The sequence below is a fragment of the Nestor notabilis genome, unplaced genomic scaffold (assembly GCF_000696875.1).
Source record: "Nestor notabilis isolate BGI_N333 unplaced genomic scaffold, ASM69687v1 scaffold14596, whole genome shotgun sequence".
Classification (NCBI taxonomy): Eukaryota; Metazoa; Chordata; class Aves; order Psittaciformes; family Psittacidae; genus Nestor; species Nestor notabilis.
In genome coordinates this window covers 4,199-20,966 of record NW_009931561.1, presented here as the reverse complement: position 1 = coordinate 20,966, position 16,768 = coordinate 4,199, and the positions used below count along the sequence as shown (strand labels likewise).

The 16,768-nt window shown below is 36.6% G+C and overlaps 1 protein-coding gene across 1 annotated transcript; it reads left to right on the top strand.

Moving 5' to 3' along the window:
• The first annotated feature begins 1,514 nt into the window (after positions 1–1,514).
• On the top strand, positions 1,515–14,534 carry STK17B (serine/threonine kinase 17b). The gene is made up of 7 exons (XM_010015976.1): positions 1,515–1,674; positions 5,755–5,967; positions 9,163–9,307; positions 9,551–9,677; positions 10,597–10,645; positions 12,004–12,183; positions 14,147–14,534. The coding sequence occupies exons 1-7, from the start codon at positions 1,553–1,555 to the stop codon at positions 14,427–14,429; spliced, it is 1,119 nt and encodes a 372-aa protein (XP_010014278.1). The 5' UTR covers positions 1,515–1,552; the 3' UTR covers positions 14,430–14,534.
• Positions 14,535–16,768: the final 2,234 nt, after the last annotated feature.

The following is a 16,768-nucleotide window of genomic DNA, read 5'->3' as shown; positions in this document are numbered from 1 at the left end:
AACACATTGGATAATAGTAAACTCTTAATCGATTAGGTCAATGTCTAATATAAATAGATCTTCTTGTGCTGAAGTACTGCAGTAGCAAGATAACTTCAACTGTTTAGCTGTTTAGTGAGTACAGCTCCAAGGAGAGTCATGTAAAACTTCAGACACCTGAATCAGTCTCTTACATGATAAGCTGCCATATAAATGGGGAAAATGGAATGCATATTTTTTAAGAAGCTATTTCATGCTTCTCGTGCTACTTTGAAGATATTCTTAAACTCTGTGGGGTTTTTGTGGGTTGGCTTTTTTTGGTCTCCTGCTAAAGCATGAATCATGATTTAAATCCCAAATAGTTCCAATATGAATGTCCGTGTTCCAAGAACTGGTAATTTGAACAACGTTTGATGGGTGCTGGATTATATTTGAATTGTAACTAGTTCGAGTGCTCCTCCAGAAGTTTCTGATGCTACACTTCTGTCATTTGACAACTGTATTTCTGTAAGCTTGTTAACTACATCTGATCTGTAATTTTGCTTGTGATTTTTGTCTTTTCCTTCACTAGTAAAGATAAACTTACCATGTAACTTAAAATAAACCATTAATTAAGACTTCTGTTATCCTTCAGTAACCTTTCTCTGTCTTGCTTTTGCATTTTGCCTGAAGAAGTGCTCTAGGCCTATAAATGTGAATGCCAAAACCCAGTATTTTTTACCTTTTTTATTTTTAGCAGTAGTAGAAATAGTGTGGGTGGGTGTATCTCCATAATGTGCTGTTCTACTGGTTTATTAAGGTAATTTAATCAAGATTACTACATCATTTGATTCTAAATTATCTGAATTTGCAAAGAGGATGTTGTCCATTCATGCTGCTTTCTGACAAATAATCTAGTGTTAAAATGTAACTTAGATAAGCTCTGACTGAGTTTAATAAGAATGTGAACCTTCCAAACCAAACCAACCAACCAACCAACCAAAAAAAAAAAAAAAAACCCCCCCCCCCCCCCCCCCCCGCCTTGGTTAGCTATTCTTGCTGTTACATAGAACAAACAGGAAGGAGTTTTGGCTAAGTCCCCTAGGGATACCACTTAAAAGTGTAAACTATAGGAATTGCTGGAAGTTACCCAGAATCCAAGAAAGAGTTAAAACTTATTCTCAGGAAGCTTAAAAAAAACCCACTAAAAACCGTATCATTAATAGTTAAGTAGTTACTAGCATTTTTACTAGAACTGAAGCTTATCCCTAATATGTTATGGATATGGTCCAGGGAGGGGGGAAAACCAACTCATCTCAAATGTTGAAATTATTAAATAATAATAATAAAAAAATCTCCATTAATTTTTGTAGCATGTTTTCATTAGTATTCCTTTCAGGTTTGATTTTTTTACAGAGGTTAAATGGGGTGTTTTCAGGTAACTACTAAACAAACTTAAAGCTATTCTAGTCTGCTAGACCTAAACTCTAATATACGTATACTTTTCTGTGCTGAAATTGTGGAACACCCAAAAGTCTTTGAATTCTTTTGCCTTAACAGGTGACTGGTAGAAGTGGGAAACCTGTTTCTGACCATGTCGAGAAGAAGGCTGGAGAATAAAAGCCTTTCTGGCTTGTTAGCCACGTCTCTGCACACACAGATCAAGACAGACAATTTCCACAATTTTTATATGCTTGAATCGAAAGAGCTGGGAAGGTGAGATTTATCACATTTATTTCAGCAAGAGGAGTTTCTGCTGCAAGAGAATTATTTGTCCAATGACAGACCTTTTCTGGCAAACTTTTATGGTAGTAGATGGGAAATGAAGTATGCCTCTCTTCTTCCTCACCCCCTTCTTTGCAGTATTCAACAGGTTCTCTAGGGACCAGGAAAAGATACTCTGAGATGTAAGTTCCTAGCCTTTTCCATGTCAGATTTAGCCTGTTTTCATAGGCATGTAGATTGGAATTACGCTCCTTTTCTTCCCTTTCCTCTGTCTAGTCACAAATCACATTCCAGGTACATAAACTAAAGAAGAGATGGCATGGGGTAATACTGCAAGGAAAGAATGGGGGTTTTGAGTTGGTTATTAGGTTGATTTTTTTTTTTTTTTTAATTTCTTTTTTAAGTCCAGAAAACAAAGACCTTTTCTCTCCCCTTTTCACCCTCAAGCGGTTAAGTCTGTTTCTAACAACCTGCTGTTTCAGAGTGGTTTTGCAGCCTACTTCCCTTGCTCGTGTTTGCAATAGTAAAATAGGAAATAAAACCAAAGAAAAAAAACCAACAAACCTTTGGTATTTGTGATACTGTTTCAGACATCTGAGTCAATGTGTTTTTGAGATCACTGGGATAATTCATACTTTGAAAATACTCAGTGGATTGGGTGCAAAGCCATGCAAACATAATGCTATGGTTTGTGTTTCCAAGCTCCTTGAATAGAAGTGGCATGGGTCAGTCCCACAGTTCTTGTGCCTTGCTGTGCTACCTGGCAGTCCTTTGTACCTACAACTCGTTTTGTCAGCAGAGATGCTCCTCTGCATGTCATTTTGTAAGCTCATCAGCCTTCCTTGTTCTCTTGGGGTTTTAATTGTTTGCCTTTCTCTAGTATGTGCTTTATCTGGTATGCTTTTATAAAAACATGCCTTGCAGCCCATCACTTTCCTCTCTTCTTACCCCTCTGTCAGCTCTAGTTTTGAATTCTGGGCCCTGCAGAAGCAGTTTGTACACACCATCCTCTAGTGCTCCAGTGTTGTCAAACTGCTGGATTTTCAGACTATGCAGCTAGTGAGATGATGTCTAAAGCCAACAAAAGTATCGATTTTTTGTGGATTCCAAAACAAAGTCTTTAAAACTTGCTGTACATGCAAAATCAGGCATAACAAGATAAGTGCCAAAATGTAAAGAAACAGAAGCAGAGTAGTATGTTTTCCAAACATACTTTTGACTTTTCCTGGTCTGACAATGTCTGCGTTTAGTTTTTTAACGTTTTAAGTATTAACAATGGTTTAAGTGATGTAAAATCCACCTTTGTAGCTTCCCTAAAAGATTTAATATGCTTTTTCTTTTCACTTGCAATTTTCTTCTTCCTCTTGAGGTTACTTAGTAAATGGTTCTTTTGTTCTTCTCTACTTAAGCTTCCCAAGTCCCATTTCTTCCTCCCACACCCTTATCTTTTAGGTCCTTTGGTATTTAAGACTGACTCATAAAGCAGGCAGGTTCTGTTTAGTGGGCTAAGTAGTTTTGTCCCCAGTATGTGCATGGCTTGGCTTCTTTTGAAGTAGTTGAATTTCTGTGGTTTATAACTTGGGATATCAAAACAACTTGAAATCGTTTTTCATCTCGTAAAACTGGGCTATAAAGTTTGTGATGGTTAAGCAGTTACTTTGCAGGCAACAAGGAGTGGGAACTGCTTTGCTTGCTTCAGTGCAGTACTTCAGATATGACATTATGCATTCCTGGGGAAATGCCACTGCTCTAAACCAAATTTTATTTTTTTTCTGATCTAATAATTTTATTTAATAGTTGCCACACTACAAATGCAGTATAAAGAAGTGGAAATTCTTACATGATCAATCTGGAGATAGTGCTGACCCCTCAAAGCTGTTACTCTCTGAGCAACTAGAAGGAAGATGTGCAGAAACTTATCAGGGAAGATCTCTCTGTTCTCATGAAACTCAACCATGAAACTCAAAGTTCCCCTTCTTTAATTTTAGAGAAACTTTTGTGGTTGACAGGGTGATGTGATGTTAAAACAAGAATGTAAGCTGTGGGGGAGTATCTTAAACTTTGCTATATTGCGAAATTCAGCTCAATAACTTAAAACGGTCTGCAATAATAAGCTGGTTTAACCATTTTTCACAACTGAGAAAGAACTTGGCCTTTCCAGGCTTACAGATAGTTGCTAGAATCAAGAGTGTGCATATACCAAGCTGTTAATAACTTTCACCTCTTTCATTTTTCTTCTGAGTTTTGTAGCCTTATCTTTCTAAATTTAGTGCTTTAAAAAAAGACAAATCCTACAACTAATTGATACCGAAATAAATGATAACAGAGAAGCTGTTTTGTTGAATATATTTCTAGATAAGTGTCAGTTTGTACAAACGGTGTTTAATATGGCTATTTGCAAATGGAAATCTCATTTTTTGTGAGATGCTCATACCTTTTTTTTCATTAAATACTGAAGTCTGCAGATTTTTTTCCAAAGAAGTCCCAGGCATGACTCTTTGTTCATCAGGGACTGTTGCAATAGGACAGGGGGTAATAGGTTTAAACAAGACAAGTTCAGGTTAGATATAAGGAAGAAGTTCTTTACAGTGAGGGTGCTGAGGCACTGGAATGGGTTGCCCAAGGAAGTTGTGAATGCTCCAACCCTGGAGGTGCTCAAGGCCAGGTTGGACAGAGCCTTGGGTGACATGGTTTAGTGCAAGGTGTCCCTGCCCATGGCAGGGGGGTTGGATCTAGATGATCTTAAGGTCCTTTCCAACCCAAACCATTCTATGATTCTATGATATGTTCCCTTTAGGCATTGGGTATTTTTTGCATGAGAAGGGCAAAGCCCTGTAGGGCAATGTAGTCCTTTCTACTAAAGAAGTTAATTTAGCTGGAAAAGTGCAACTCGGCTAGCTCATACTGAGCTTCTTCATGAAGCTTGTTTTTTATGCTGTGGTAACCAAAAATATGCACAGAAAGGCTTTTTTTTTTTTTTTTTTTTTTTAAAGACAGAAGTGTAGATCTTGTTCTTTGTACACAGTTTAGAACTGTTTTTAGAACTTTATGCAACTTATTTTAGCTCTTCAAGTTCTGTTTGTTTGTTTTGGGTTGGGTTTTTTTAATAATGTTTTAGCATTTGAAAACACTTTGCAAGTATGCAACTAGGCATTTCTGGGAATGCAAAACTTGTGATTATAAAACGTTGTTTTTTCAGTTTATAACTTGGCTTAAAAAACTGCATTTTTTCTCCTACTTTTTTTTTTTTTTAAAGGTCAGCTTGGTGTTTTAACTACAGAATGTGGTTTTCTTTTGTAAACGCTTCTTTGCCAAAATACATTTTTGTTTCCATACCTAAACAGTTGGCTAGGAAATAAAGCAGCACACTTTGTCTAACTGTAATTGAGGAAGAGAATGCTAAGTAGTAGTGTTTTTCTGTTAAGATGTTTCTAAGCATTTCGTAGATGCCTGGGCTTTTTTTAGTAGTACTATGTGAGCTGTGAGGGTGAATTTGTTTTAGAAGTTTCTGCACTGAAAACCTTCCCCCTGTCCTCAGCATACAAATATCCTTTATCCGTGTTCATCCTCTGCATTTCACAGCAGTTTGCTTTGTTTATTACTGTATCCTGTAGGTACTATAATGTGGATGAAGGAGGTTTTTATGTAATACTGCCAACCTGAAGCAAGTCCTGAGCAGTCTGTCAGAATCTCATAGCTAGTCAGGCTTTAAGCAGGAAGTTTTGCTAGACACCTCCAGAAGTCCCTTCTAATCTGCGTCGTTCTATGGTTCAGTGATCCTACACTGAGAATATCCATGTAACCTCATACTCTGATTTAATGCTCAGCTAACCTATATAAAGGGAATTGTACTGGATCTCGCCAAAGCTTCGTCTGTCTTAGTATCCTTTCTCCTACAGTGGCTGAAAGTGAATGTTCAGGGACTAGTGAAAGAACAGGCCAGTCATGGCATTCCCCTGTTAAGTTTTTTTTTTCTTGGTTTCCAATTATATGTCATGCCTTTTTATTTCTAATGGCAATTTATGCACTTTTTATGTCTTAGGTCTTAACTTTTTCCCTTTTATTTTGTAGAGGAAGATGTGCTGTGGTTAGAAAATGTATAGCTAAATCCACAGGCCAAGAGTATGCAGCTAAATTTTTAAAGAAAAGAAGGAGAGGTCAAGACTGCAAAGCAGAGATTCTTCATGAAATTGCTGTCCTTGAATTAATGAAATCTAATCCTCGTATAGTTAATCTCCATGAAGTCTATGAAACAGCAAATGAAATCATCTTAGTGTTGGAATAGTAAGTATGCCTTCTCTGATGGTCCACATTTGTAGTTAGAAATCTGTCAGTATACTCTTTTGGTTTTGCATGAGTTGCCTGAAGACCTAGAAGAATTGCAACAGTACGATATTGTGTTAGTATTTCATATGATATGCTTTATAAGCTCTTAAGGACTTTTTTGGTGTAATTTGTTTTCAGGTAAATGCAAGAGTTGAATCAACTGGTGTTAATTTGAATCTTGGATTGTGTATATGTGTTTTGTTACATCCACAGCTAATGAAATATGACAAACAATATGTAATAAGGCATTAAAAAAAAAGACCAAACCCTATAGTAGTTCTGTTCTCAGAACTTTAAAAAATGGATTGAAAGATTTTTACAAAAAGCTTTTGAAAACTGAAAAGAGGGTCATTTTCCTACTGCGTAACTGTCTCATAGACAATCTCAAATTGGAATATTTTTTTGGCCTTTGCATACCTGAGCTGGGTAATTTTGGGTAAAACTTGCCTGTTTAATTTGAGTGGATTATTTCTTCTGCTAGCTGGATTTTTGTAAAAAGCTCTGATCAGTGTTCATGTCAGGCTAACCTATTCTAAAACCTGAATACAAACTCCAGGGTGGAATTAATTTTTTGTGTTAAAAATTTTCATGCAAGCTGGCCAGAGAGAATGTTTGTGAATGTAGAAGTGTGTAGTGCTTTGATGCATAATAAATCACACCACCCCACTCCCTCCACAAAAAAGTAGCTATTGATGCCAAATACACAGATTTTGGGGAAGCTGAGCACATCCATGTTCTAGGAACTTCAGGCACTACTTGAGGCTTTCTGGTGACTGAAAAACTACAATTCTTTTGTGGGTTCTGACCTTCTAAATTTAGTGGTTTTGTTGTTTTAAAACTATTTGGCTTCTGTTTCCTCCAAAATGCCCTTATTGGTTGAGATGTACCTGTTGCTTCTCATTAGGTCTGAAAACAGGTCTAACTGGGGGATTGAATACGAGTTTTCTGTCATATTTGCTTTATGTATAAATTTTTGTTTGTACTGTAAGGAACAAAAATGCAGTTCGTAAAACTATTCAGAAAGTCTTTCTCTAGAGTTTAAGTTTCACATACAAAGTATTTGAAGAACTGTTAATGGTGGTCTGCATGCACCATGGTAAATTCCTTCAAATTTGCCAAAGAATCTAGCTTGCTTTTTTTCCTGGAACTAGATGATCCCTAACATACTATTTGTTGTTCCAAGAAGGCTGAAATAATAAATAACGTAGAAGTAAAATCCAGCTGACATATTTTGAACTTCTTGCTGAGAACAAGTGCAAGTTCACATAAAAGCCATAATGTCCTCCTGCTTCTGTTTCAGCTAAGCTGTCTTGCTTATAAAAGCTCTGTAGTGAAACAACTTCCTTACGCTACAGTGATGTTAATGGTTTACTTTGTAGTAGCATTCAGAAGTCTTGCAGTAAGTGTTCCTAGTTCTATTGGGATAAGGAGAGGGCTGATTATGCTTTTAAATTATGTCCTCTGTAGCAGAATACAGATTTGCTTGTTTGTTTGTTTTCTCATTATCAGAACTCTGAAGCAGTCCTTTAAAAGAATTGCAAGAAATGAGTCTCTTAATCATAAAATAGTTAATAAATATATCCCTTCTAGCTGTATTTTTTCTCATACATGTGGCCCTTTGTGTTGCTGGGTTGTTCCTGAGCTGTACCTGCAAGTTCAAAGTTTTGCGTTGTGTAGGATTCTATTAGGTTATTTTTCTGAAGATACATATTTATGTATACCACAGGTCATCTGGTGATCTTTTTATTCACTTTCTCAGTTGATGCTGAAGTTGGTTGTTAATATCTTCCCTGAACTGGGGAGCCAAAACCAGGATACTGCATTCTAGCTGTGATCTAGTGAGCTGGGTAGAGTCACTCTTCAGTCATCTGTGTGTCCACCCATCCAGGCTGTAACATAGTAACTTGGATACAAGAGTACTGTGAGGAAACAGTGTTGAAAATGTAGTTAAACTTGAAGTGAAGGCCATCCACTGCTCATCTACATTTTGTCATAAAGGCAAAAGGAGGGTACTGATACCTTGATAGTGCCAGCAGGTTAGTGACTCTGTTAATCCATGTTATCCATTATCTAACTTTTTATACACTTATCATTTTATGAACAATAAAATTCAGGCTTACTGATAGGTAGTTTTGAGGCAGCTCTTTATCTTTGAGAGAGGGAAACTCCAGGTAGTTAGAGCTGGCTGAATAATGATGTCAAACCAAGCACAAAAGGAAACAGCTGACACTGTGGCAGAGTATAGAACTATAACTAATTAACCACATGCAACATGGTTATTTCCATGCTTCCTTTGTGCTGTAATAGTAGGGGGGTTTGTAAGCAAACAGCCTTTTTCTGAGGAAGACATGTTTGAGATCCTGTCTGAAAACATGGAGCCTGTCAGTCTCATCTTTGTTGTTAGTGTGGCAATGGTAAATCTCAATGTGACAGAGCTGAGTCTTTGTATTTCTGAATATTCTGTGTCTGCTAGAGTTCTGGAAGAATTAACTGGCTAGGCAACTGCATATTTAATCAGTAGCAGCATGCTAGATGTGCTTCCTGGTACCTCTCTGATTTTTAGTCTTCCATCAAAGGCAGGACCTAGGGTGGCAAGTATACAAATTCCCTCCTACTCCAGAAATAACCTTCAGCAACTCTAACTGTTCATTGTATTGTAGTTCATGCATTTACACCACAGCCACATAATGAAAAATAATGGTTTTTACTTGCAAATTCAGAGTACTGCTGGGCTTTCTTGCTTTGAATTTTTTATGGAACTGGTCAAATGGAAGAAACTTTAGATTTGACTTGAAGAAAAAGGCGCCTTCTGTTAGAGAATGACAATAGAACTCGCCTTCCTGAAGGCAACTTCACACTTGCTTACAGGAAAGCATGCTTGAGGGTACCAAAGTATTATGAGGTTGTCAGCCATGAATTTGTTTCATCATCTCAGAAAAGCATAATCAGACCTTTTTTTCCTCCGTTTCTAAGTGCTTATATTATGTGTCTTGGCATAAGTGTGTATTTTTTAAAAAAGAAAAGTAATCCTATTCCCAGCCTTTCAGAGACTATGCATATATATTATATACAGTGGTACCATACATAAATTTTTTCCTCACTTAAGCTTGAAAATTCAAACTTAATATGTAAGTGTTCATGAATGTGTTTCAGTGCTGCTGGAGGAGAAATATTTGACTTGTGTGTCCCAGATCTGGATGACAGAATTGGGGAAAGGGATATTGTAAGACTCATAAGACAGATACTTGAAGGACTTCGCTGCTTGCATGAAAACAACATTGTTCATCTTGATTTAAAGGTGAGGCTGCAGCAGAGTTTTTATTCTACTACTTTATCTTCAATTTAATATTGTGATAAGGTAGTCTGTTAATTACATAAGAGACATGGTGAGAAGCAGGAGTTTATTAGAGATTAAATAATTTTAAAAAATAAAATTTAGTAATAAGTATTGCATAATAGAAACTGATAAGTCATTTAGTACATTGGTGGGTTTTGCAGCCTGTATTTTTATTAATTGAGAATCAAATCTTTCCTGTTCTAGCCTCAAAATATTTTGCTGAGCAGTGTCAATCCTCTTGGTGATGTAAAAATAGTAGATTTTGGTATGTCTCGGAAGCTTGAGAATTCTGGTGAACTACGGCAGATCATGGGAACAACAGAGTATCTAGGTATGGAACAGCTGCTTCACAATTTCTGATGTGTGGTTTTGAGAAAGCAGAACCACTTCATGTAATGTGCTTATCTACTTATCAGTCATGACTAGAGAAAGAACAGGACAAGGCAACATGTTCTGAGCTGTTCTTAGAGTAGTCTATAAATTTTTCCACTAAAAATACCCCAAATTATATCAACAAGTGCATCTCTAGTTTCATGTTATAGTATTTACTTCTGCTGTGATGCAGACTGTTAAATCAACAGGAAATGTTGGCTGTTGTATTCCAACTCTAATCAAAAGAATTTAACATTAGCATGCACAAAGAAATGTTCTTTGAATTAGGAATGCTGTTTAGTGTGATGATTTAATGAGATAAAAATAATCCTTGGAAAGGGAAAGATTGCCAGTAACACTTGGCACTCTCTGAGGGGCAGGTTTCCTTAATGATTTTCCTACACTCAATTTCAAGACCACTTCAGTGTAGTCGGTAGCTTGCTACCTAGCATATGCTAACAGCCACTGAACCTAAAAATTAGCTTGGTCATCTGGCATAGCATTGTTAACACCTGAAGTCTATGCATTCCCTTTAAAAAGCAATACACTTGAAAATCAATTAGAAGACTATATTATGTGCATACATCTGACTAGAAAATATCTCGGGATTTGGAATGTGTACAGAATAGACTTTAGGCCATATAATGCCTGAAGTATGCCTATTAGTGTGAACCAATTAAGCATCTGTGCCTAATGAAATGGAAATAACATTTTTCCACCCTTGTGGCTTGAAAATAGTAAACTTGATTATTGAAACTGCATGTTTAGGCTCATAATAATGGTTGGCAAAAAACCTGCCAGAAATGTAGTATATGAATATTCAAAGCCACTTGAATAAATACATTAAACTGTTTTATTTTCTCCATCTCTTTATCTAGCTCCAGAAATCTTAAACTACGATCCCATTACCACAGCTACAGATATGTGGTAGGTTGTGTATGATAATTCATTTTATTGAGGTAGTCATGACCCTTTACCAATCTGGAGCTAGATCCAGACTCTGCAGTTCTATCTGGGTTCCTTCTGTTGGACTGACTAAAAGAGGTAGAGTTCGGAGGGGAAGGAGCCTTCAGGATATAACTTGGGGTTTACAGGAATTACTGTATATGGGTCTGTTGCACACCTAGAAGGGAATACAGGTGGCTTCTAAGCATGCAGAATCTAGTATTTGTTCTAAGAGAACAATAAGTGATTGGATAGTATACGTTAGGCATTAGTTACTCTTGTATGACTTGTTTCAGATAGCAATTAGTCTTGGACACTCCTCCCTCCCCATTTTTGTATCATTAAATAATTTTACTATACCAATGATAAGTGTTTTAACTTTCTATCTCTTTAGAGCATAATCTGCAGAATGAGTCATTAAAAAATGACAAATGTCTTAAATTGATCCACAACTTTATTAAGTGTGCTTTTGTAGCCTATTTATTTCATGAGCTCTATTAGTGTAAAGGCTGGCTTTGAGATGTTTCCGTAAAAACAAAACATTTTTGAGCATCTAAATGATTAAAATTAAGTTTTAGAAGTTGCTATGATATAATAAACTCTTTGAAATTCCCAACTCATAATAGGAATTACATCTGTTCAAGAATGGTTTTTTTTTTTAACCGCTTGCTTGCTTTTTGGAAAAACACAAAACCAAACTAATGGCACTGTACTCACAATGACAAACACAGCAGATGCATGTTCCTCACTAATGAGGACTAAGGTTTGATCTGTCAGATCACAAACCTATTCTTATTACTCATCAAGAAACTATCTAAGATTTATAATAAATCACAAGATGATGTGGTACTCGTGCTCATGTTCTTGGGGAAAAACATTTCAGCATGAGGATGTTGTTACACAACTGGGATGTCAATTATACAGAAAGGTTGACTAAGTCTCAGTCTTTGTTACTTCATCCAGAATTGTAGTGCAAGATGGGGTTTATTTTCAGGCAAATTAGAAAGTCTATTTTGTCTCAGTTCTATCATCCAGAATTGCCATGTGTCCAAGAGTGGGCTGTGTAAAAGCAGTATATTTCCTTTTCCTAACCGTTTCAATGGGAGGAAAAAGTTGTACTGAAAACAAGCGATTTCCAGAAATCCTTTCGTTGACATACATACATAGCTTTCCTTGTGTGTGTACATCCTTGAAACACAGAAAACTGACGTGTCGCATGATGTTTCTAATTCTCTGAGCGTGGCATCCATAAAGAAGTTAGATCTGCAGCACAATAAATATGGAGGGTATATTGTTTAGGTATCCTAGTAGGATTATGTATTGTGGTTTTTTTATCTCAGGAACATAGGTGTAATCTCATACATGCTGCTGACACAAGAATCTCCATTTGTTGGAGCTGATAATCAAGAAACTTACCTTAATATATCTCAAGTTAACGTGGATTATTCAGAAGAAACATTTTCATCAGTTTCACAGCCTGCCAAAGACTTCATTCAAAAACTTCTCATAAAAAATCCAGAGTAAGTAACAAACTCCCCCAGGCAAGAATCTTATCTTTTATGCTTGTGGAGCACCTAGAAGTGAATGTTAGTTTGGGAGCTGAATACCACTGATACCATCAGTCAAACATTTCACAATGCACTGGTATTATGTGTAGGTTTATGCTTTTCCATAATGTATGAAAATGATTTCTGATTCACTGTTCGTCTGTTGTAGTCAGCCTTGTGCTTTGAGCTTCATATTTTGAGTTTCTTTATATTTTCATTCAAAGGACAGACTGCTAACAAATCTGATGAAATATAATCTAGAAAGGTCATATTCTTGTCTATAATTTAACCTTGTATTGTGCAATTCGGAGAGACAAAATGCAGTCTCTTTGATGCCGTGCTTTCTTTTTTTCCTGGCTTATCTTTAATGTATCTTTCTATTTTAATACATTTCATACAAAAAAAAAAACCCAACTTGGCAGTCTTCTGACTGAGCAAACATTCTTCAAAAATACATAGTTTTGCCACGTTCAGTCTCTTAAAAATGTTCCTGATCAAAAGTACAAACTTTCTTCTTTGTAAGGCATGCTTCTGTAACTTTATAGACATTAACTGTATCTGCACTTGCTGCATAGTGTTAAATCTGGGTATTTAACTGTTGCACCAGCAAATGTAGTACAAACCAACCAACCAAAAAAAAACCAACCACCCACTACCACATGCCAAGAAAACCCCCAAACCAACCCAAACCCCCAAAATCAAACACCACCCCCCTAGAAGATACAGGGGAATAATATTTAGTGAAGTCGGTCATGTTCAGTTAGGCATGGTCAGGTATTACCAATTATAGTGCTAAGTATTGTCATTTGTGGTGAGACAGTAGTGCCTGTCTTCGGAGAGCCTGCAGCAAGTAGGAGTGTTCCTGTTTAGTTGAGAAAGAGGTTCTTTGGTAGGAGGAGAAAGTGGTATCTATGAAGTGCCTACTTTGATGAAATAAGGACTCTATATATGAAGAGTCCTTTCTGGTTTTGCATCTCACATAGAGGGTTTGTCAGCATGTAGAATAATTCTCAAGAACCATAGTATCATGAGGGAAGCAATAATGAAGAGCCTGCTTTGATAAATGTTAGTGTGGACCTGCAGGATGTTTGACATTGTCACAGTCACTACTCACTTTCTTGCTTCTGAGCATCTTGATGTCGTCATTATATCCTCACTAACCTTCCCCCCCATTCTGATTCTTGATGACTATACCTTCTTGAATGTTAAGAGGAAAAATGTGTCCTCAGAAAGTCAACTCTATAAAGTTACAGGTCTATGACCAAAAAATATTCACATGTTGTGGTAGAGTTAAGGACAAGCAGTGGGCTCTGTTGCAAGTTCAAGGAACTCAGCAATGCCAGAATATGATGAAAACTGTAGTAGTGCTATACGAGGTTACCCAAAGGAACAATTTGCAAGTTTGTGTTTTGTCTGATAGTAACTACATAAATTGCAAGAGTAAAACACTGCTAAAGTTGGATAGAGTTGATGACACCATGTTGTTTGGCCCTCCTTGAAAACTTAATGACTAAATATTCATTAGCCTTCCTATTTAGAGTGGTCTGTAGAAAACATAGAACTTCAAAAGCATGAGCTCATGCACATTTATATAGACAATGTTGAAAACATTCCAAGAGACTCTGAATACCAGCTAAGAAATACCTGCTCCTTGTTCTGATGAAAAGCATACCAGTTCTGACATTCAGCAGCTGGGAAGACTGTCAACTAAAATTTAGATGTGTGTTGCCAGTACTTAACCTTAACTGTTGTGGGGTCTGTGCTATGGGGTGCTATGTGTTTTATAGCAGCCATGGTAGTAGTGGAAAACCAGGAATATTAACTCCTTAGTGGTAATTCTGCTTAAGATATCTTAACACGTGTCGGAGCTATTTCACTATGTTTTTAGTATTTCTGAAATGAACTTAAAGAACTTTTAATCTTTTCTTTTTCAAAGGCAAAGACCCACAGCAGAGGCCTGTCTTTCTCATCTGTGGTTGCAGCAAGGGGAGTTCACACTCTTGTGTAGCCCTGAAGAAACTTGCTGCTCTTCTCTGATGCCAGGACACACCACAAAATGTTCAGAAGAGCGGAATGTAAAATCTAGTTGTAATGGTACCTGTAGCAACAAGGAAGACAAAGAAAACATACCAGAGGACAGCAGTATGGTCTCCAAACGCTTCCGTTTTGATGATTCACTGCAGTATCCCCAAGACTTCATGACAGACTTCATATGTTAATGTGTAATATAGACTGTTATAAAATGAATTCAGCATAATCTGTTCCAGTGGCAAATATAAGATTATGGCTTGCCAATTCGTGCAGCATTGGCATACTAGAAATGCACTTTGATTCTTTTATGCTGGTGCTTCCTTTTCTATCCATTGCTGGCAATGGATTTAACCCCTGAAACATTGGGGTTGTGGCGCCACTAAAATGAATTATTTTTTTAAGAAGATTTAATGAAATATTTTTGCACTTTTCAAGTTTTAGTCCAAAAATGATGCCAGAGTGAACAAACTAAAACCTGAAAATAAGTTTGTTTAAACTCAAGCTTTGCCAAACAGTGGTTGAATACACACACACTTTTCTGACTAGCCTTAAGAAATTGATCTAAGCAGGGAAACTGAATCTAGCTGTTTTACTGGGCTTATGTGTGACCATTCTCATCACTTTAATGGAAGCTGAAGCTGGTATGTTTTGGGAATGCGGTACATCTGTTGTGGCCATTTGCAAAACTACTTTCTAGGATCATTAGTAGTTAAGGAAATGTTTCTATCTTATAGATCTGGTCCGCTTAGGAATTATAATGCATACTCTGTGTGTTTTCCAACAGGAAACTGAGTTGCATTTCTGCAATGCTTGAATAGAAAATGGGTAGATTGTCTGCCCTTGTGCTAGTGGTCCTTCTTATCAGTAAGTTATAGTTGGAGAGGATGAGGGTCTCGCGCTGAAGTGAATATTTGATAAACTAGCTTGCTTTCATTAAACCTCTGGAATAGTACCATCTACCTATATTGACCTATTCCTCACCTTAAAAACAAACAAAAACCCCAAGCAAGCAAGCAAACAAGCAAACAAAAAAAACCCCAAACCAAAAAGCCTCTTTAGAGTTAAAAGTAGTAACTGAATAAACTGAAAATAACAGGTTTTGCCTGTGAAAGTGCAATTAAAAGTTTTTCATTATGCCCCTCTAATGCAGAAGTGCAGTGCATCTTTCTGTCAGTTATTGTTATCCATAATAATTTAGCTTCATGCCCGCTCTGAGAATGGACTGCAGTGTGTTAGTATTTAAAGACAAACAACCCAATAATCGTTTTAAGCCTTTAAATTTGGTTTGTTTATTGGTTTTGTTGTGGTTTTTTGGGGTGGGAGGTGTTGTTTTTTGTTTTATTGTTTTTAATTATATCCTTTTCACTTCCTGTTTCTAGGCTCTGAGGAAATAATGCCTATGTCAATTTTAAGCAAATACCAATCATGCCTTAACAGCCTAAAACTAATACTGACAAGATAAAATCTTAATTGTAACACTGAGGCTGAAGTCTTTTTGTGTAAGGAATGTATTAAAACTCTTGTAAATATTTTAAAAGTAAACAGCACTTTAAAATACTTCTGGGATTTTCTACTCCTCAGAGCTTAGACTTAATCGTCTTTGATTTGGATTTGGTTTGTTCTGTATAATAAAGTATCATAATCTGAAGTGTGCCTGTGGGCTTGTCAATAGTTAGGCAGGTTGAGATTCTGGAACAACATAGGATTGAGGTGAACGTAAGGAAAGGTAAAAGGTTGTATTTTATCTTTCTTCACACAAGGAAGGAACAGGGTTTTCTTACAAAGAGATTTCAATATAAGGTATCACCATAAAGCATGGGGGAATTCAGGACTGTTGCCATTATTTTGGGTGACACTCACGTTGACAAGTGAAAAGTTGACTGAGGTGTAAGACATGTAAGACTATTTCAGCTTACTTTAGTCAGAAGTAGTTTTCCAAGACTTAATCTCATGTGAAAGGAAGTAATGAATATATTCAGCACATATGAAGCTCAGATCCCTAGGTATAAATGAACCACACTGAGTCAGTGTACGCTGTGTATTACTTCTCATGTAACCTTTTTTCAGTGATACTGATAATATATACTAAGTGACTTTGCTGGAGGCAGTTGCTGAATCATATTCAGGTACCTTATACCCTTACTTTTCAAAGGCCTTGGCTTTTCCCAGTGGAGTGTTAACCTAACCTTTTATTTTTTCCACCAGCATGTGGCCCAGTTTGAACTGGGTAAATTAAAAATACAAACTTTTGTACATATTGAGAAATTAAATTTCATTTAAGGAAGAAAATGTCAAAAGCTGTGACAGGTAAAGTAGAAAAGGATGTTTATAAAATTGTTGCATTTTAAAATACATTACAGAACTGAAATTGCAACTGGGAAGCTTGTGAAAGTCTTTGTACATTAGTATTCTATTTTTAACATCTGGAAAATAAAGCTGAAAACGTATGCCAGCACTTTATGACAAAGTTGTTATTAAGATTTTTATCATGGTATCTGATGTTTACATTTCTTACTACTTTTTGAGC

Excerpts from the sequence above, each read along its gene's own strand:
- STK17B (XM_010015976.1), top strand. The coding sequence starts at position 1,553 with ATGTCGAGAAGAAGGCTGGAGAATAAAAGCCTTTCTGGCTTGTTAGCC. Across the intron at positions 10,646-12,003 it reads ACCACAGCTACAGATATGTG|GAACATAGGTGTAATCTCAT; the intron begins GTAGGTTGTGTA and ends TTTTTATCTCAG. Across the intron at positions 12,184-14,146 it reads CTTCTCATAAAAAATCCAGA|GCAAAGACCCACAGCAGAGG; the intron begins GTAAGTAACAAA and ends TCTTTTTCAAAG.